Source organism: Antedon mediterranea, chromosome 3 (genome assembly GCF_964355755.1).
Source record: "Antedon mediterranea chromosome 3, ecAntMedi1.1, whole genome shotgun sequence".
Classification (NCBI taxonomy): domain Eukaryota; kingdom Metazoa; phylum Echinodermata; class Crinoidea; order Comatulida; family Antedonidae; genus Antedon; species Antedon mediterranea.
In genome coordinates, this window is record NC_092672.1 from 646,599 (window position 1) to 663,563 (window position 16,965).

At 31.7% G+C, this 16,965-nt stretch overlaps 1 protein-coding gene across 2 annotated transcripts; it reads left to right on the forward strand.

The window, feature by feature from the left end:
• Positions 1 to 230: 230 nt before the first annotated feature.
• On the forward strand, positions 231 to 13,888 carry LOC140044417 (mitofusin-2-like). Of its 2 annotated transcripts, none has more exons than XM_072088912.1 (18): positions 231 to 303; positions 1,814 to 1,998; positions 2,144 to 2,270; positions 2,461 to 2,623; positions 2,888 to 3,012; positions 3,287 to 3,395; positions 3,731 to 3,838; positions 4,100 to 4,253; positions 5,390 to 5,457; positions 5,761 to 5,882; positions 6,515 to 6,641; positions 6,969 to 7,073; positions 9,031 to 9,133; positions 9,350 to 9,570; positions 10,192 to 10,335; positions 10,918 to 11,114; positions 11,520 to 11,654; positions 12,159 to 13,888. In XM_072088912.1, exons 2-18 carry the CDS (start codon positions 1,818 to 1,820, stop codon positions 12,226 to 12,228), a joined length of 2,259 nt encoding a protein of 752 aa, XP_071945013.1. In that variant the 5' UTR covers positions 231 to 303; positions 1,814 to 1,817; the 3' UTR covers positions 12,229 to 13,888. The 2 variants fall into 2 exon arrangements, with proteins under 2 accessions (XP_071945013.1, XP_071945014.1); XM_072088913.1 differs by having other exon boundaries at positions 4,100 to 4,238.
• Positions 13,889 to 16,965: the final 3,077 nt, after the last annotated feature.

Sequence of the window (16,965 nt, forward strand, 5' to 3'; positions counted from 1 at the left end):
AGTAGCTTAGGAGGTACCTTTTTAATGAAATTAATAAGATACATTATGAATTGACTTGTAGTGTAGTACCAAAATAAATAATATTCTGTGAACTAATATTAAAATGTTTTTAAAACTAGTTTATCTACTTACCTAATTTATGGAATGTTATTTTACATAGCTAAATTTGTTTTCAGCAAGTTAAGTGGGTTAGGACACGGCCTAGACTATAGGTGGCGCTCAGTAGACAAAGTGTGCAAAAATCTAAAATTTCCGTAGGGCCTAGAGGGAGTGCAAAAGGAAAGTAAAACACGTGTTTACAAGGTATTTAAATTCTGTTTGTGAAATAGTTTTTCGACTAAAACATATAAACAAATATACATATGAATACTGGGCGAATACTGTAGTTTTACATGCCAGCTAGCCTGCTAAAATACGAATATAAGCTATAGGCCTAGGCCCTACTAGAGTACTAGCCTAGCTAGCTAGGCCTAGAGAGAGTAGTAGTACTAGTACTAGTAGTCTAGGCCTAGATTAGAGAGGCAGAATGAGAATAGTACAAGATGATGTAGTGTAGCGGGCGGTTATAGTCTAGACTGGAGAGAGGCAGAATGAGAATAGTACAAGATGATGTAGTGTAGCGGGCGGTTATCAGACGATCGGAACCACGGACAATCGGGCCCACTTCAAGACGATCGGGCCCAAATCGTGAGACGATCAGGCACATTAAGGGTGAAAGACGATTGGGCCCAACAAACAAGACGATCGGGCCCAAAACATTCTTGGAAATTTTTTTTAATTACGCGAATACAAACAACACAATAATAACAATCAAAATCAATCACGTTTATTCATAAATCGAGAATATTGGTAAGAAATTCTTAAAACCAGTAGGCCTAGTCTTATGACTTAATTAGGGAAAAATTATAATAAAATCAGAAAAAATCTAATTAACCTTTTTAATTAAAATCTGAATTATGCAAGAAAAGCACGACACTAGCACTAGGAAGGAATGAAAATGATGAAATGTGGCACATTATTTTATATAACACAAAAGACTATCGGGCCCAACGCTAAGACGATCGGGACCAATAGCGACCCTGCATGCATGCAGTTCAGGCCTAGCATAGGCTATAGAGTGTAGAGACCTAGGCATCACACACAATATTTAATAAATATACTGTAACTGGCAATGTGCTGTAACACTGCAATATTACAACGAAGCAGTCACAATGTATAAAATAATGAATAACTTGACACCATCCTACTTAAGAAACAGATTCTATAAACGCAAACAAACATATACAATCAGGTAATACTAGATCAAAAGATATTCGAAGTTTACATTTATAAGGCAAACACTGAGTATAAAAAGAAAAATGTCTCGTATTCTGGCGCAAAGCTATGGAATAGTTTAAATGCTATAAACTCAAATGCAATTACAGCTCCTAATATACATATATTTAAAAAAATTATAAATGACCAAAGATAAAATATACTTGAAAGTGAAACTCTATATTTTTCATGAAATCTTTTTTTTGTTTTTGTACTGTAGTGTAAATGATAACTTGTGTAATAGTATAAATAGTTTTGTAGTAAGTAACGGCCTTCTGAAAAACACCAATATGGTGATTCAAGTGTTTGCATCCGTTTTTAAATAAAGTTGTTATTATTATTATTATTATTACTGCATGCAATAGTCTAGAATAGAATGAACTTATTTATTTACATTTATTTGATGATTTATATGTTTATTACTCACTGTCTATTATGTAGTAAATTAAGGTGGGCTCCTGCTTCATTAACATTATATATTGTTGATTGTTTGTTAAAGAGCAATGTCAGGAAGGTTTACTCGTACTAATTCAATGGCCCAGCCAAGTTCATTACAAGTTGTGAAAGATTTTGAACGTGCCTCGTCTCCGCTCCGAGTCTTCGTTGATGCTAAGAAGAAAATAAATGGAATCTTTCATGGACTTTACACGCATATTGAAGACAGCAGGAAGTTTATGAAATCTGGTAAATCAATTGTACTAACAGTAAAACACTAATAATACAATAACTTTTCCTGAACTCTTTGAAATCTAAATTGAATCAATGAAGTTTGTTCATTATCAATATACAATAATGTTTAAAAAATGATTCAAAATGTATTTTGTTTTAGATGCAACTGGTGATGCTGACATCATCACTACAGAAGAAAAAGAGAAGATTGATGGCTTCTCTGATCAGGTGGATTGTATTGCGGAAATTCTTGCCAGGGATAACATGAAGGTGGCATTCTTTGGCAGGTAATATAATAAAATGCATGTGGTCTGTTTTGCATATTCCATAGTAATTCCAAAGTGTAACTCGTACATTTACAACATCAAACAAGTTTGATTTACTTATGTTAAGTTGCATCATGGACATATAAATTAGTGCTTACATTAAAGGTGTATTTTATGTAGATTAATAATTACTAATTATTGTTTATATTAGAACAAGTAATGGCAAAAGCACTGTTGTGAATGCAATGATGCGTGACAAGGTCCTGCCCACAGGTATCGGACATACAACGGACTGTTTCCTGAGTGTTGAGGCTAGTAATCTGGATGAGGCATACATTATCACACCTGATTCTGAAGAAAAGAAAAGCATCCAGGTAAGGGTGAAGACACATATCTGTGGTTTGGTTTGGTTTATTAGAATTATCTGTAATACATTAGGTAAGTTAAAGCCGCCCACTCACCTAACACACTTCAAAGATGGCCCTGGTGTGTGCTATTTAGGGCCTACATAATTTGGTAAATACACACCAAGGTACAAACAGCACACCTAGATCACATGTAAAAGATGAAATTGTCTATTTTAAGAATAAATTGAAGCTAGCCAAAGATTATTTTTAATTGATTTTTACCATTTTTAGTCTGTGAATCAGATTGCCCATGCTCTTTCAAGTGAAAACCTGAATGACCAGAGTTCTATGGTTCGAGTGTTTTGGCCAAAAACAAGATGCCATCTGTTACAGAATGATGTTGTACTCATGGATAGGTAACACTGCAAACATTTTTATTGCTAATCTTTAATTTTAAGCGAATTCAAAGTTGGTTGCTTGGAATTTACAAATACAAGAGCTTTTAATACCAGTATTAGGTTCTTTAAATATATGGGAGATAGAATTCCTAAAATTACTGTAACCTGGGAGGAAGTGGAAGAGCATTATTGCTGTATTGGAGATTTGAGAACTTATTATATGTCTTGAGTTCATATGAAATGTCTGCAGGCAGAAATGAATGTATAAATGCTTTATACTCTCACATGACAGCCCTGGTGTTGATGTAACTACAGGCCTTGATGAATGGATTGATAAGTACTGCATGGATGCTGATGTGTTCGTCTTGGTTTCTAATGCAGAATCTACTCTTATGAGGACGGTGAGTAAGCATTCCATTTATCTTTCTAGTTCATAACGATCATTAGGGAAATTATCTCATGCAACATTATGCAAAGTGCATTAAATATGTGCTTTTGCATTATTGAGAGGAAGAATTTCCAAAAGAGATGTCTTCAATTTCCTTTCCCTATTACCGTTTGATATTTTAAAGAAAATGTCACTCACTTCCACAATTATCATTAGACTAGCAACACAGAAACCTATGGACCTCAAACCTTTCTATTTGGAAATGTTTACAAAGGGAAGTTGCCATGTTTTATAGTTTTTTATCATAAATATTACACAGATTTATTAAAGACACCTTTTGCTTTACAGGAGAAAGGATTTTTCCACAAAGTCAGTGAAAAGTTATCAAAACCAAACATATTTATTTTGAATAATCGTTGGGATGCGGCAGCATCAGAACCAGAGTTTATGGATGCTGTGAGTAAACATAAATAGTTCACTTATTGTTGTATAATAATAATACATAAAAATGTCTATAGCATCGTTATCTTTCTCTCTTATGGCGCTATGTGGATTAACAACTCATAAAACATTAGCAATTAGTGATGTGTCTCTGACCCCACTTATTTTCAGTCATATGTTCTTGAAACACACAATGATTGAAAGAATTTGCCTCCATTATCTCTGTTTTGTTAATTTTGAATACAAATTAAATAAAAAATCAAATAACTTTTTTAGGTGAAACAACAACATCTTGAACGTGCTGTTGACTTTCTTGTAAATGAATTGAAAGTAGTAACAGCTCAGCAAGCAGAAGATCGGATCTTCTTTGTGTCGGCAAAAGAAGTGTTGCAGGCCAGGATACAAAAGCAACAGGGTATGCCAGAGTCAGGTATTTGCATGCTAGCTTGCTGGCTGTTCTGTTTTACTTTTGCAATATTTTAATTTAATATAATTTATAAATTAAAGTTTGCATTTTAATTTAAAGAATGAAATTTTAAATTACAATGTGTGCCTTTTTTTGTAACTTAATGTATTATTTTAATTCAATAGAAATTTTTCTCAATTTAAATGTCTTTTTTAAATTCCCAATATTTCCCAATTTCAATATGTTAGAGTGGATTGTTTTTTTTGTACAATAATTTAATGTGATAAGCTTTAATTTTTAAATGTAATTATTTTTTGACAATATTAGTGCATATTGTGTGCCTTTTCTAATATGGTCTAGCCTAAGTTTTCAGAGAGTGACCTTTTTAATGCATTTGTATGCTTTTAAGCCAAGTGCTTTAGTTTCATTAGAATAAATGTATTGTATATGTATATTAAAGCTCAGGTACAGGCATGATTTTTAAATATAATATCTGGTTAATTGTACATAAATCAAATATTTGTAACAGAAATCAAGACGAAAAAACATAAATTCCCCCTAATATGGTCAAATACAAAATTTGGCAAAATTCTGCCAAAAAAAACCAGGAAGACTTTTTTTCAGTAGTTAGGTAGTTAACATAATGTAATAACATGTCTGGTGACTCCCTAGAAGGTGAAAAAAGATGGTAGATATACGGTGGATAATTTTTGCTATAGCATGAAAATAAAAATCTGAAGTTGAATAAAAATACCAGAAATGTAAAATTCAAGTTATATTACCTATATTTAGTCATCTGATAACATTTTTTACCACACCGTTTATTTTTCATAGCTTTTTAAAATGCCTCTCTAATAAAAAAATTTGTGTACAAAAGAATAGAGATTTTAGTGTGTAATTTGAACTGTCCCCCCACTGATAAGAAAGTGCTAATTTTCAACAAGCTCGTGTAACACAAATAAAATCCCAAAAATTATGAAACTTAGGGGAAACTATTGATCGATAATTATTGAAATGTATGACCAATAGAAATGTTGTACCCGCACCTGGCCTTTAAGGGATTTAGATTGATAACACACCAACACAGACTGTGTTACTTCTTGACACAAAAAATACAACCTTTCCTCCTGCAATTTATTATCATTTTGTGTTTTTTCAAGGTGGTGCGTTAGCAGAAGGTTTTCAAGCTAGACTGTTTGAATTTGAAAATTTTGAACGAAAATTTGAGGTAATTTTCTTTATTGAGTCAGAGAAAACAGTTTTAGTGAATACATAATAATCTACGGTAAATGTTGTCCGTTAGATTGAGATAAGACACAATGGGTATACTTGTTTGATATTTATTATATTGTTTCAAGAGGTTCCCACTTCTGTGCTAGGCCATTCGCCAATGGTTTCCTCTCGAGCTATTTGCCCAATCATTAAATCAATTGGAGAAGCATACGAGAAGTCTGAGGCATTACTGTACATACACATGTATTTTCTGCTCTACATTACAAAAATTTAACATCTTGTACTGTTTTTTAAAAAGGAATGCATATCTAAGTCTGCAGTAATCACTAAGTTTGAGCAGCATGGCAGACAAGGTCAGCAGATAACACAAGAGATACAGGCTCTGATGGAATCTGTTTATGAAAGAGCTGCAAGAAAGAGGTACACTTTAATCATAGTTGAAACTGTTAGTACAGCAATATACATTGAAAGTTTAGTTTAATATATGAATTCACTTATGGTTGCTGTTTATGCCACAACTGCAAGAAAAGGGTACAGTTTAATGGTAGTTCAAGTTTTGGCCGTTAAATTGATCCTGTGTTTGTTAGTACAGCAATATGCATTGCAAGTACTGTTTCTGAGCAGCGTGGTCATGACGTTATCGGTTGTTGATGTTGACGCTGTACGCCTCTCAATGGTTGTAGATTGATGACGTCGGGACCAGGCTGCTCGTTTGATTGATTGATAATAAATAAATAAAATAAATAATAACATTTATAAAGCGCAAGAGACAAAGGTTTCAAAGCGCTGTGTTTTCCAAGATCTGTGCAAGTAGTAGCGTGTGATTATGCTTCTCTGAAGAGATGAGTTTTTAGTTTAGTTTTAAATGTGATAACAGATTTTGATGAGCGTATTTCGAGGGGTAGAGTGTTCCAGAGTTTTGGGGCTGCGACAGCGAAAGCACGATCACCGTAAAACCGAGTTCTGGAACGGGGTCCAGGTTTTAGAAGAAGTCTGCTGGATGAACGAAGCGAAGCTCTTTCATTTACATAATGTTGGTATTTACATTTTAGAGCATCATGTATTGAGAAAAGAAAAGAGAAAGGTGATTTGCTTGACCACATCACCAAACAACTCACCATTCTAACGACAGAATGTAAGGATAAGATTAAAGATATCTCTGAACAAGCAGAATATAAGGTGAGATCAGTTTTTTTTTAAAGTCTTTTTATTACTTTTGTTTTTTCTATGTAAGTGAATACCTTTATTAAAAATATGGAATAACCTATTCAAAGTCTGATTTAATTCATCCTTAACAAACTATACTACTACAATAGGCTCTGTAACTTTTGCATAACTGCTGTTCTCAATAACAGAATGATTTAATTAATCTATGTTTTTAAGGGACAATGCATCTTAACATACTATACTATACTACTGTAGGCTTTTGCATAACTGCAGTTCTCATCTTTTAGTAATCCCCATAAAAAGTACATACTGTAAGATAATAATTGTTATATTTAACAGATATCAAGTGCTATGACTGAGGAAATTCGGCGTCTACACATTCTAGTTGATCAATTTGATCGACCATTTCACCCAGATCCACTTGTTATCAAGGTTTACAAAGAGGTATGTAACATCAATATTATTTACATCATATTCTTGTAGTATTTGTTTATATGTGCAGTATTTATATGTACAGTATTTATATGTACAGTATTTATATGTACAGTATTTATATGTACAGTATTTATATGTACAGTATTTATATGTACAGTATTTATATGTACAGTATTTATATGTACAGTATTTATATGTACAGTATTTATATGTACAGTATTTATATGTACAGTATTTATATGTACAGTATTTATATGTACAGTATTTATATGTACAGTATTTATATGTACAGTATTTATATGTACAGTATTTATATGTACAGTATTTATATGTACAGTATTTATATGTACAGTATTTATATGTACAGTATTTATATGTACAGTATTGATATGTACAGTATTGATATGTACAGTATTTATATGTACAGTATTTATATGTACAGTATTTATATGTACAGTATTTATATGTACAGTATTTATATGTACAGTATTTATATGTACAGTATTTATATGTACAGTATTTATATGTACAGTATTTATATGTACAGTATTTATATGTACAGTATTTATATGTACAGTATTTATATGTACAGTATTTATATGTACAGTATTTATATGTACAGTATTTATATGTACAGTATTTATATGTACAGTATTTATATGTACAGTATTTATATGTACAGTATTTATATGTACAGTATTTATATGTACAGTATTTATATGTACAGTATTTATATGTACAGTATTTATATGTACAGTATTGATATGTACAGTATTGATATGTACAGTATTGATATGTACAGTATTGATATGTACAGTATTGATATGTACAGTATTTATATGTACAGTATTTATATGTACAGTATTTATATGTACAGTATTTATATGTACAGTATTTATATGTACAGTATTTATATGTACAGTATTTATATGTACAGTATTTATATGTACAGTATTGATATGTACAGTATTTATATGTACAGTATTTATATGTACAGTATTTATATGTACAGTATTTATATGTACAGTATTTATATGTACAGTATTTATATGTACAGTATTTATATGTACAGTATTTATATGTACAGTATTTATATGTACAGTATTTATATGTACAGTATTTATATGTACAGTATTTATATGTACAGTATTTATATGTGCAGTATTTATATGTGCAGTATTTATATGTGCAGTATTTATATGTGCAGTATTGATATGTGCAGTATTGATATGTGCAGTATTGATATGTGCAGTATTGATATGTGCAGTATTGATATGTGCAGTATTTATATGTACAGTATTTATATGTACAGTATTTATATGTACAGTATTTATATGTACAGTATTTATATGTACAGTATTTATATGTACAGTATTTATATGTACAGTATTTATATGTACAGTATTTATATGTACAGTATTTATATGTACAGTATTTATATGTACAGTATTTATATGTACAGTATTTATATGTACAGTATTTATATGTACAGTATTTTATTTCCTTTTTATATCATATTTCTATGTATCTTTTATACTCAATACCTTTAATTTCCACAAATAACGTATACTGTCATGTTATTGAAAACACATAATATAATACTACATACATGTCTGAACAACACCCCTGGATGACTTGTTTTGACATATTCTTGTCTGGCTGACTGCCCTGGATGGTGTTTACCAGTGTATAGTTGGGACACAGACAGTGGCTTGTTACTAATAATAGTCTAGTATAATAATTGTTAAACACTCTCACTTTGACTCTCACTCAGGAGAGACTGCAGAAAAAGAACCAGGAGATAGACAATAAATACCAGATCACTTATGATTGTCTAATGTTATTATTAATACTAATAGTCTGCAGAGTACAATAACATCTAATCATAACAATACGCAAAACCAAATTATATCCTATATAATAATAAATGCAATATATAAAATGAACACGTCAAATTGTTTTACAGGAGTTGCAGAAGTTTCTAGAAGAAGGCTTGGGAAGAAATCTTGATGCTCGGTGTTCATCGACAGTCTTACAATCACTTGAACAAACTCAAACACAGATGACAGGTACTGCTTTCACTCATAACCATTTCCTGACCACACTTCACTTTCATGAATACAGTAATTATAACTGATAAAGTAATACTTAGTACGGACAACAAGAGAGTAGCAGAAAATAATGTACAGAGCCTGAAAATACAAGGCAAATTAAAGATACTTGGTGGGTTATTTTTAGTATTATTTTTTATTATTTTTTGTTTTTCACACATTTTTTCTTTTTAGAACACATGTCCGCTCTTCTTCCGGAAGAACGTCAAAGTCAGATGAGCAGTCTCATATTCCGTCGTGATTTTGATTTGAGTTACCGACTCGACTGCCGCCATCTCTGTGCAGACTTCAAAGAGAATATACAATTCCAATTCTCCTTGGGCCTAACTGCTATGATGAATAAGTTCCTAGGTCCTAAGGGTACTAGAGTAGCCTTAACGGGCTTTACATCCATGGTAAGTACACATCATAATAATAATATAATAACATTGTTTATCATAACACAATAAGATACTTTTATGAATGGTTGTATGTATATAATAATGACTGAATTAATTGTTTTTCCCTTTTATTTATTATCCCTTTTTATGAATGTTTTAAACTAATTTTATGAAAATATAGTGGTATTAGCCTTTGGATTACTTTCATTCATTCATTCATTCATTCATTCATTTATTTACACAAAGCAAAATTCAAAATATGTTGACAAAATATGAATCAAATTAATAGTAATGCCTTGTGTCTGGAGAAACTCAAATAAGCTCAGAGAGCTTTAAGACTGGTTCCACCAGGAAAAAAGGTGTTATAATAAAATAATAATAATATATAATAGACAGAGACAAACAGGGAAACAGACGGTACATACACAACGCAAGAGACCAAAAAAAATAAATAAATAAAAAAAAAATAATAAATAAATAAATAAATAAATAAATAAATAAATAAATAAAAAAAATAAATAAATAAATAAATAAATACCTTCTGTATTTTTATGACAATAAGCAAATAATAAACACAAAGTATTATGCTTATTAATTATTGAGTCATCGTAATATTATTTTGACTTCTGTTTCCAGATGCCAAGACACTTGCCACCCCCTGGACCAGCTACTGGTACCAATCAGAGCTCACCTGACGAGGATGTTGCCGTTGCTATGGTTTCTGGATTAGCTTCACTTTATTCACGTACTTCTGTTGGTTTGATATTTATAGGAGGAATTGTAAGTCGTCTCTTTCAATTTCTTACACTAATTTATCTAATGCCCTCTTTCTGTCGGAGATTTTGAAGTCAAACTTTTGATAATTGAATCAATCCCAAAAGATGATTGTAGCATAACAACCAAAACATTGAGACATTCTCAATACTTTATTTCCTTTTAGAAACACATGGTGTACCACAAAACTGACATATTTTATTTATTTCTTTTATTTCTTTATTCTTTATACTTGGAAGTCTGTTAGTAGTAAACTACAGTTCTCCCACAGTTCCCAGTATGTGTGAGTGACAGTGGCTGTGTGTACTAGTACTTACCTTGTGTTTATTCTCTGCAAACTTTTAAAGAATATTGAATCAGAATACAAATTCTCCATATATTCACACTATCTGGATTTCTGGATTGTCCAATTGATTTAAATTATGAATAGTAAATTAAATAGATCTTTAGGAATTGCCCTTTTTAGCATTGGGTTCAAGCTGTCTGTCGCTTACTATATTATTTACTGTGTAATAGACCTTTCTAGAATGTCTTTATCTCTGTTGAGCTTAATACACTAATTAAGTATTAAGTCTCTTTCCTTGTCAGATTTGGAAATCAGTTGGCTGGCGTATCTTAGCAGTAGCTGGAGGGATGTATGGAGGCATCTATATGTATGAAAGGCTGACATGGACAAATAAAGCCAAAGAACGTACATTTAAGAGACAGTTTGTGGATTACTCAGCAGAGAAGCTTCAGCTGGTAGTCAACTTCACTAGTGCAAACTGTAGTCATCAAATTCAACAGTAAGGACACAATAGTAATCTCATATACATTTTTCCAAATACAACCTTTATACAAAACAGTCGGGAGACTTTATAAAGCCATGGCTAAACCATAGAGGGCACTAAAATTTGTTAAAATGCATCCAAACATAGATGCTACTAAAGCTCTATCTACACTATCAAACTTTATGTGAAAAGAAAGTGTGATGTACCCAAATATGGTAGTGATATGTTTAAATATGGTAGTGATATGACATCATCATATCCATATATGGGCACATCACATTTTGTTCATCCGGTATCTTTGTTTTGAGCTGCCTATGTTGCCTTTAGTTAAATTATTATTATTGGGACATTGAGCTTTTTAATTACCCAGTTAAATTTCAGTTCATTTTTAATCCTTTTATTTCACAATTGTGTTGCTAGGGAGTTGTCGACAACATTTGCCAGATTGTGCCAGGAAGTAGATACCGCAAAAGAAGCATTAAATAAAGAAATTGTTGTTCTTGATGCTGAAAAAAATAAGCTAGAAAAACTAATGAATGATTCAAAATTACTTCGGTAAGTAAAAGAGGATCTAACTGTTTTATGTGCATAGGGCCCTGGGTGGGACTACTTATGAACATACTTCCTGGGTGGGACTACTTATGAACATACTTCCTGGGTGGGACTACTTATGAACATACTTTAGTAAATGTGAACTAGTAGCCCAAGGATAATAACATTGAGGATTTAGTTAATGCACTCTTGTCGACCCTGAGAAACTCTTTCTAGAGGACTTAAGAGACTACAACTGCTAGGTACAAGGTACTTATTGGAGAACTCAGGGAGGGACAACTTAGCCCTCTATCGATAATAATAATATAATAATATAACAATTTATATAGCCCACATATCCACTAAAAGTGCTCATGATAGATAAACATGAATTTATTCCTGCTTTTTGGTCTTTCAATTATTATTTTTATAAAAACAACTTACTGATTTAGAATTCTTCTGTTTTCAACAAATTACTTCTTTCCATCTATCAGTTTATATTAACTTGTTATGTTTTTTTTTTTCAAGAAATCGTGCCAATTGGCTGGAAAGTGAATTGATGCGGTTCATTCGTCAATACCTTGGCAACGAAGACTAACCTAACTAAGTGGTCTGGATTTGAAACAGAGTCTGCAAAGAGTCTATGCTCATGGATAGCTTTATTTGTAGGTATCTTTGTATACTAAAAAAATGTATAAATATGGAATTTTAAATACAATTTTATTTTATGGTATTATTGACTTATTGGCTCAACTTTACACACACTTTAATATTTAAATTTCTAATTTATAATGTGTTGATTGCTTTGAAAAATTAACTCTCTGTATGTTCTGTTATATTTAATGAATTTACATCATTATTTTGAAGAAAAAAAACCTGATTTTGTTTAAAATTATATCTGAGACAACAGTAAATAGATTTTTGTTGCAAATTAGAATTTAAATTTATATTTCATAAAATAGGTGAAGCTGAAGTAAAAATCTGAATTCTATAAGTAGTATAGTATTGATATGCATTTCAAATAAAATAATTTTGAATCTGTAGAACCAGGGAAGAACGACACTCTTCCTTGGTACAACCAGGGAGTTGCTTATTTTACAACTCCCTGGTACAACCATGGAGTAATCTCCATGGTACAACTAACTATAGGTTTTACATAATAATAATATTATGTATATACATTGTTCCTTGGATACATATCCTGTACCACAAACCTGACTTTACTATCATTTATATACTAGATAAGTTAATCCTCAAATATTAATACAATATTATATGAATGTACCACAAACCTGACTTTACTATCATTTATATACTAGATAAGTTAATCCTCAAATATTAATACAATATTATATGAATGTACCACAAACCTGACTTTACTATCATTTATATACTAGATAAGTTAATCCTCAAATATTAATACAATATTATATGAATGTACCACAAACCTGACTTTACTATCATTTATATACTAGATAAGCTAATCCTCAAATATTAATACAATATTATATGAAATTGAATGTACCACAAACCTGACTTTACTATCATTTATATACTAGATAAGCTAATCCTCAAATATTAATGCAATATTATATGAAATTGAATGTACCACAAACCTGACTTTACTATCATTTATATACTAGATAAGCTAATCCTCAAATATTAATGCAATATTATATGAATTTCAAGAATAATTTAATCAATTTTTTGAAGAGCAAATGTATTTGAAGTTTATTTTTCATTACCAGCTTTATTCTAAAATGAGTGAATATGCTAATTGCTAAGGTACTTTACTTAATTTTAAAGTTTGTATCTAATTGCAAAGGTGTTAAATAAGAAATACTTTGATTTTGATGAGTGTAGTAATTGAATTACATTTTATTATTATTATTTTTGTTTATTATTATTTTTTAAGTGCAATATTAGCGTTGACACATTTTTAACTCAAGTCATTTCTTGTCTGTAAATTTCTGAAAGGTTTGTTTTTTTATGAGGTGAAGATAGTATTTGTGTTTGAACCTAAAACATGTCTAAAGTAACTGTATGCATTCTAAACCTGACTTTAAATCGAAAAATTACAAAGAATTGAAGTAGCTTGTTTACAATCTAGATATGAACTTACAGTTTAAAAAACAAATTATTCTAAAAGAAATTAATTTGAAATGGTATTATAATCTACACTTGGACAATTATTTCTGTATGTTTACTAAAAATATGAAAATACCTGTACATGCCTAAAATTAAAAGCCTAATAGACAAGGCATTAACAAAGAATTTGTGTTATATATGTTGTTAGTATTCCAGTCCAGCTTTTGTCTGTAATCTTCGGTTCAAGTATTTTACGTATGAAACGCCAAGTGTGCCAAATTATTCATTAGTCAACGCTGACGATTCGTGAGAATAATGTTGCTTCATAGAAAACTGGCTTTAGACAGGATTCGAACCCAGGACCAACGCTACAGAATCATCTTAATCATTTTTCTAAAAGAAAAAAAAAGGAATTAGCCAAAAAAAGGTGATTTTCTATACTGAAACGATGCGAGTATTATTAAAATGTAACAAAACGCGTATGTCTTCTGAAAATGCTTATTTTGTATCAATTTGGTAAAATGATATGACAGTATTTAACTGTTTAATGATCGTAGTTTGTTTGTATAGTGTTAAACGATTCCCACAACCGTAATCTCTTTATTATTTTTATTATGAAGTGTAAAACAAATGTTATTAGCTTGCTTAGTCCTTGTTCACACGGCCGTGATATCTGTGAGAAAAACATGACAAGTTACCTTCTGCCCTTAATATGTAACCTTGGACCTCGCACGTCGTTGCCCAGCAACCAATCAGGCGCTCGCTCAACCAGAATGCCTGTATCGTTGATCAAATTAATACATTTATTTTCAAATTTCATATGCAAACGTAGACAACAATGAATAGCATTCCCAGCAGACGACCTGCCTAACAGGCGATGCACCCAGGCGGAATGAAAGGCAACAATAATGGCGTCAGGCGCTCTCACAACCATAGGCCCACAATACATTGATGAAAAGCGCGCTTGAAAAATTTAACTCGCGTTTTAGTTGGTGATAATACGGTTTACAAGACCAAGGACGAACTTTATACGTCTATATTGACGTGGACACACCTACTCATAAGTGCGCGTACGCGTAGTATAATACGCTACAGTAATATAGGAATTACCTATCCTATATTATCTGGCCTACTCGTGTTTTCTTCAGCTATTTAAAAAAAATAAAAGCATACTTAATTTCTGATGTAGGCCTATTATTTTTTTTAATTTAAATCACAATATGTCATATCTACTGTATGAGCGAAATAAATTGTTACTCATTGCCAGTTTTCCCAGTTTGCCTTTTATTTACTATAAAAAACATATATTTACTTTTTGAAATAAGTAGGGCTACAAATTCATAGTTAATGTTGAAACAGTAGAATTAATATTACCATAGATAAACATTCACGATATATACGAACGTAGAAGGAGGAATCAAGAACCGCTAGAATTCCAAAACTCTGTAACTGGCATTCAAACTCGATTTTCAATTTATGTAGGCCTAAAATCGATTTAACTTCGTGAAACACTGAAATACTCGATAAATCAACACATTAATTGGCACCTATAGCAAACCTCTCACTATTTTTCTAAACAAACGTGGCCAATTTGATATAGTCTGGCTTGGGATGGCCCAGCTGCGTGTATCGCCTACTGTAGTGTCAGCTGTAATAGTACTTTATCCAAAATCCAGCAATTGAACCAGAAAATGTTCCTTTTGTTTTCAGCACTTCCACACCCGTGCAACCTGTTGAAGCGTGTAAAAGGACTGTCTAGAAAATCAATCATAAGTTCTATCACACGATTAGCAAACTATAATATTTTAAAACACCAATAAAACAAACATTAAAATCTGGTTGAAGCAACTACATACTTTTATCTCCTTTCGCATAATAGAAGTATTATAAAGATTGGTTCCCAGGAGGAGGACGCGCGCACAGCTGACGACGCAACGTAGACGCACTCGAGTATATTGAACAATGACAAACGACAGTTCCAATCAATCGATTGTGATTGGTCAAATTACTTGCGTTGCGCTTACGTCCTTGCGCTGCGTGCTAGTGGGAACCAAGCTTTATTTTTTTTGAAATGTTAACTTACCTGTTTTTATTTGGATTTATTAATTCATTGTAAGTTTTAAGCTTGAACTTATATGTAGACTTTCCCATATCAAAATTTCTCGGTTATGAATTCATTCAAACTTATTTTGCTGACAAGAAGTTTAATTATTATTCTAATCTAACATGTATCGACTTTTTCGGTGATGATGCTTAGTAGGGTTCTTAAGTTACGATTTGACGGCTTTGGTCTCTTTAAGTCTTTGAGGTTGACTGATCAGCCTCCTTTGTATGTACAGAGAACCAGACATATCCGTAGCGGTATACACTTACCACATCGTTACTTACTGGCTTATGTTTGACTTAACTTTGTTCTCAGTAAGTCAACTTAACCATAGAACTGTATCGAGAAAGTAAATTACTGTAGTAATAGTTAATAGAGTAAAGTGAAACATATAAGGACTTTTCAATTTTCGACGACCTAGTTAAGTTACGTCATGAGAACATATTGTGCACACGGGGAACATTAGGATGCGCTTTCTCACTCAATTCTTTTAAGCTCTCTGTCTACACTACCAAGCTAGTGTGATTAAAAATGGCAGTGATATGCCCAAATATGGTAGTGATATGACATAATCATGCCCATATATGGGCACATCACATTTTTGTCAAATAAAGTTTGATTGTGTAGACAAGGCTTAACACAGTTTTAAGTACTCTTAACGGTATTATAGACAGATTCATTGATACGCGCGCGTAGCCTACTTAATTAACAGCCATTATGAAGCCTTAATGATCTTCTTTATCTAGTAGAATAACACAAGAATTAATTCATTTAATTTGAAATTACCACAATTTAGATGCATTAAAGAAGATCATATCGTCAATTATAATATCGCCTTACTTAGCATTATCACGGGATCTATTTGCATTCACTACGGTAGCGACTAGGACGTAATGCAACGTAAGTGATTTGACCACCCACAAGCGATGGATTATTTATTGTGGCTTTTCATTGGTCAACTCGTCTGCGTTTCGTGTACGTCCATTTGCTGCGTCTCTAGCAGAGGAACGACGCTTTACCGTTCATCCTGAAACTTAAAAAATGTTATTATTTTCCTCGCACAATGTGAAGGCAAAAAGAGGCAGATGTCGAGCGGTGAAACAATCATAATGCCTTCTGATGCCTCTTCCACCTGATTTCATC

Bases quoted from the DNA above. Each gene is read 5' to 3' on its own strand.
- LOC140044417 (XM_072088912.1), top strand. From the start codon at position 1,818: ATGTCAGGAAGGTTTACTCGTACTAATTCAATGGCCCAGCCAAGTTCA. The intron at 5,458-5,760 runs GTAATTTTCTTT...TTTTTTAAAAAG, and splicing joins ATTTTGAACGAAAATTTGAG to GAATGCATATCTAAGTCTGC. The intron at 10,336-10,917 runs GTAAGTCGTCTC...TTTCCTTGTCAG, and splicing joins TGATATTTATAGGAGGAATT to ATTTGGAAATCAGTTGGCTG.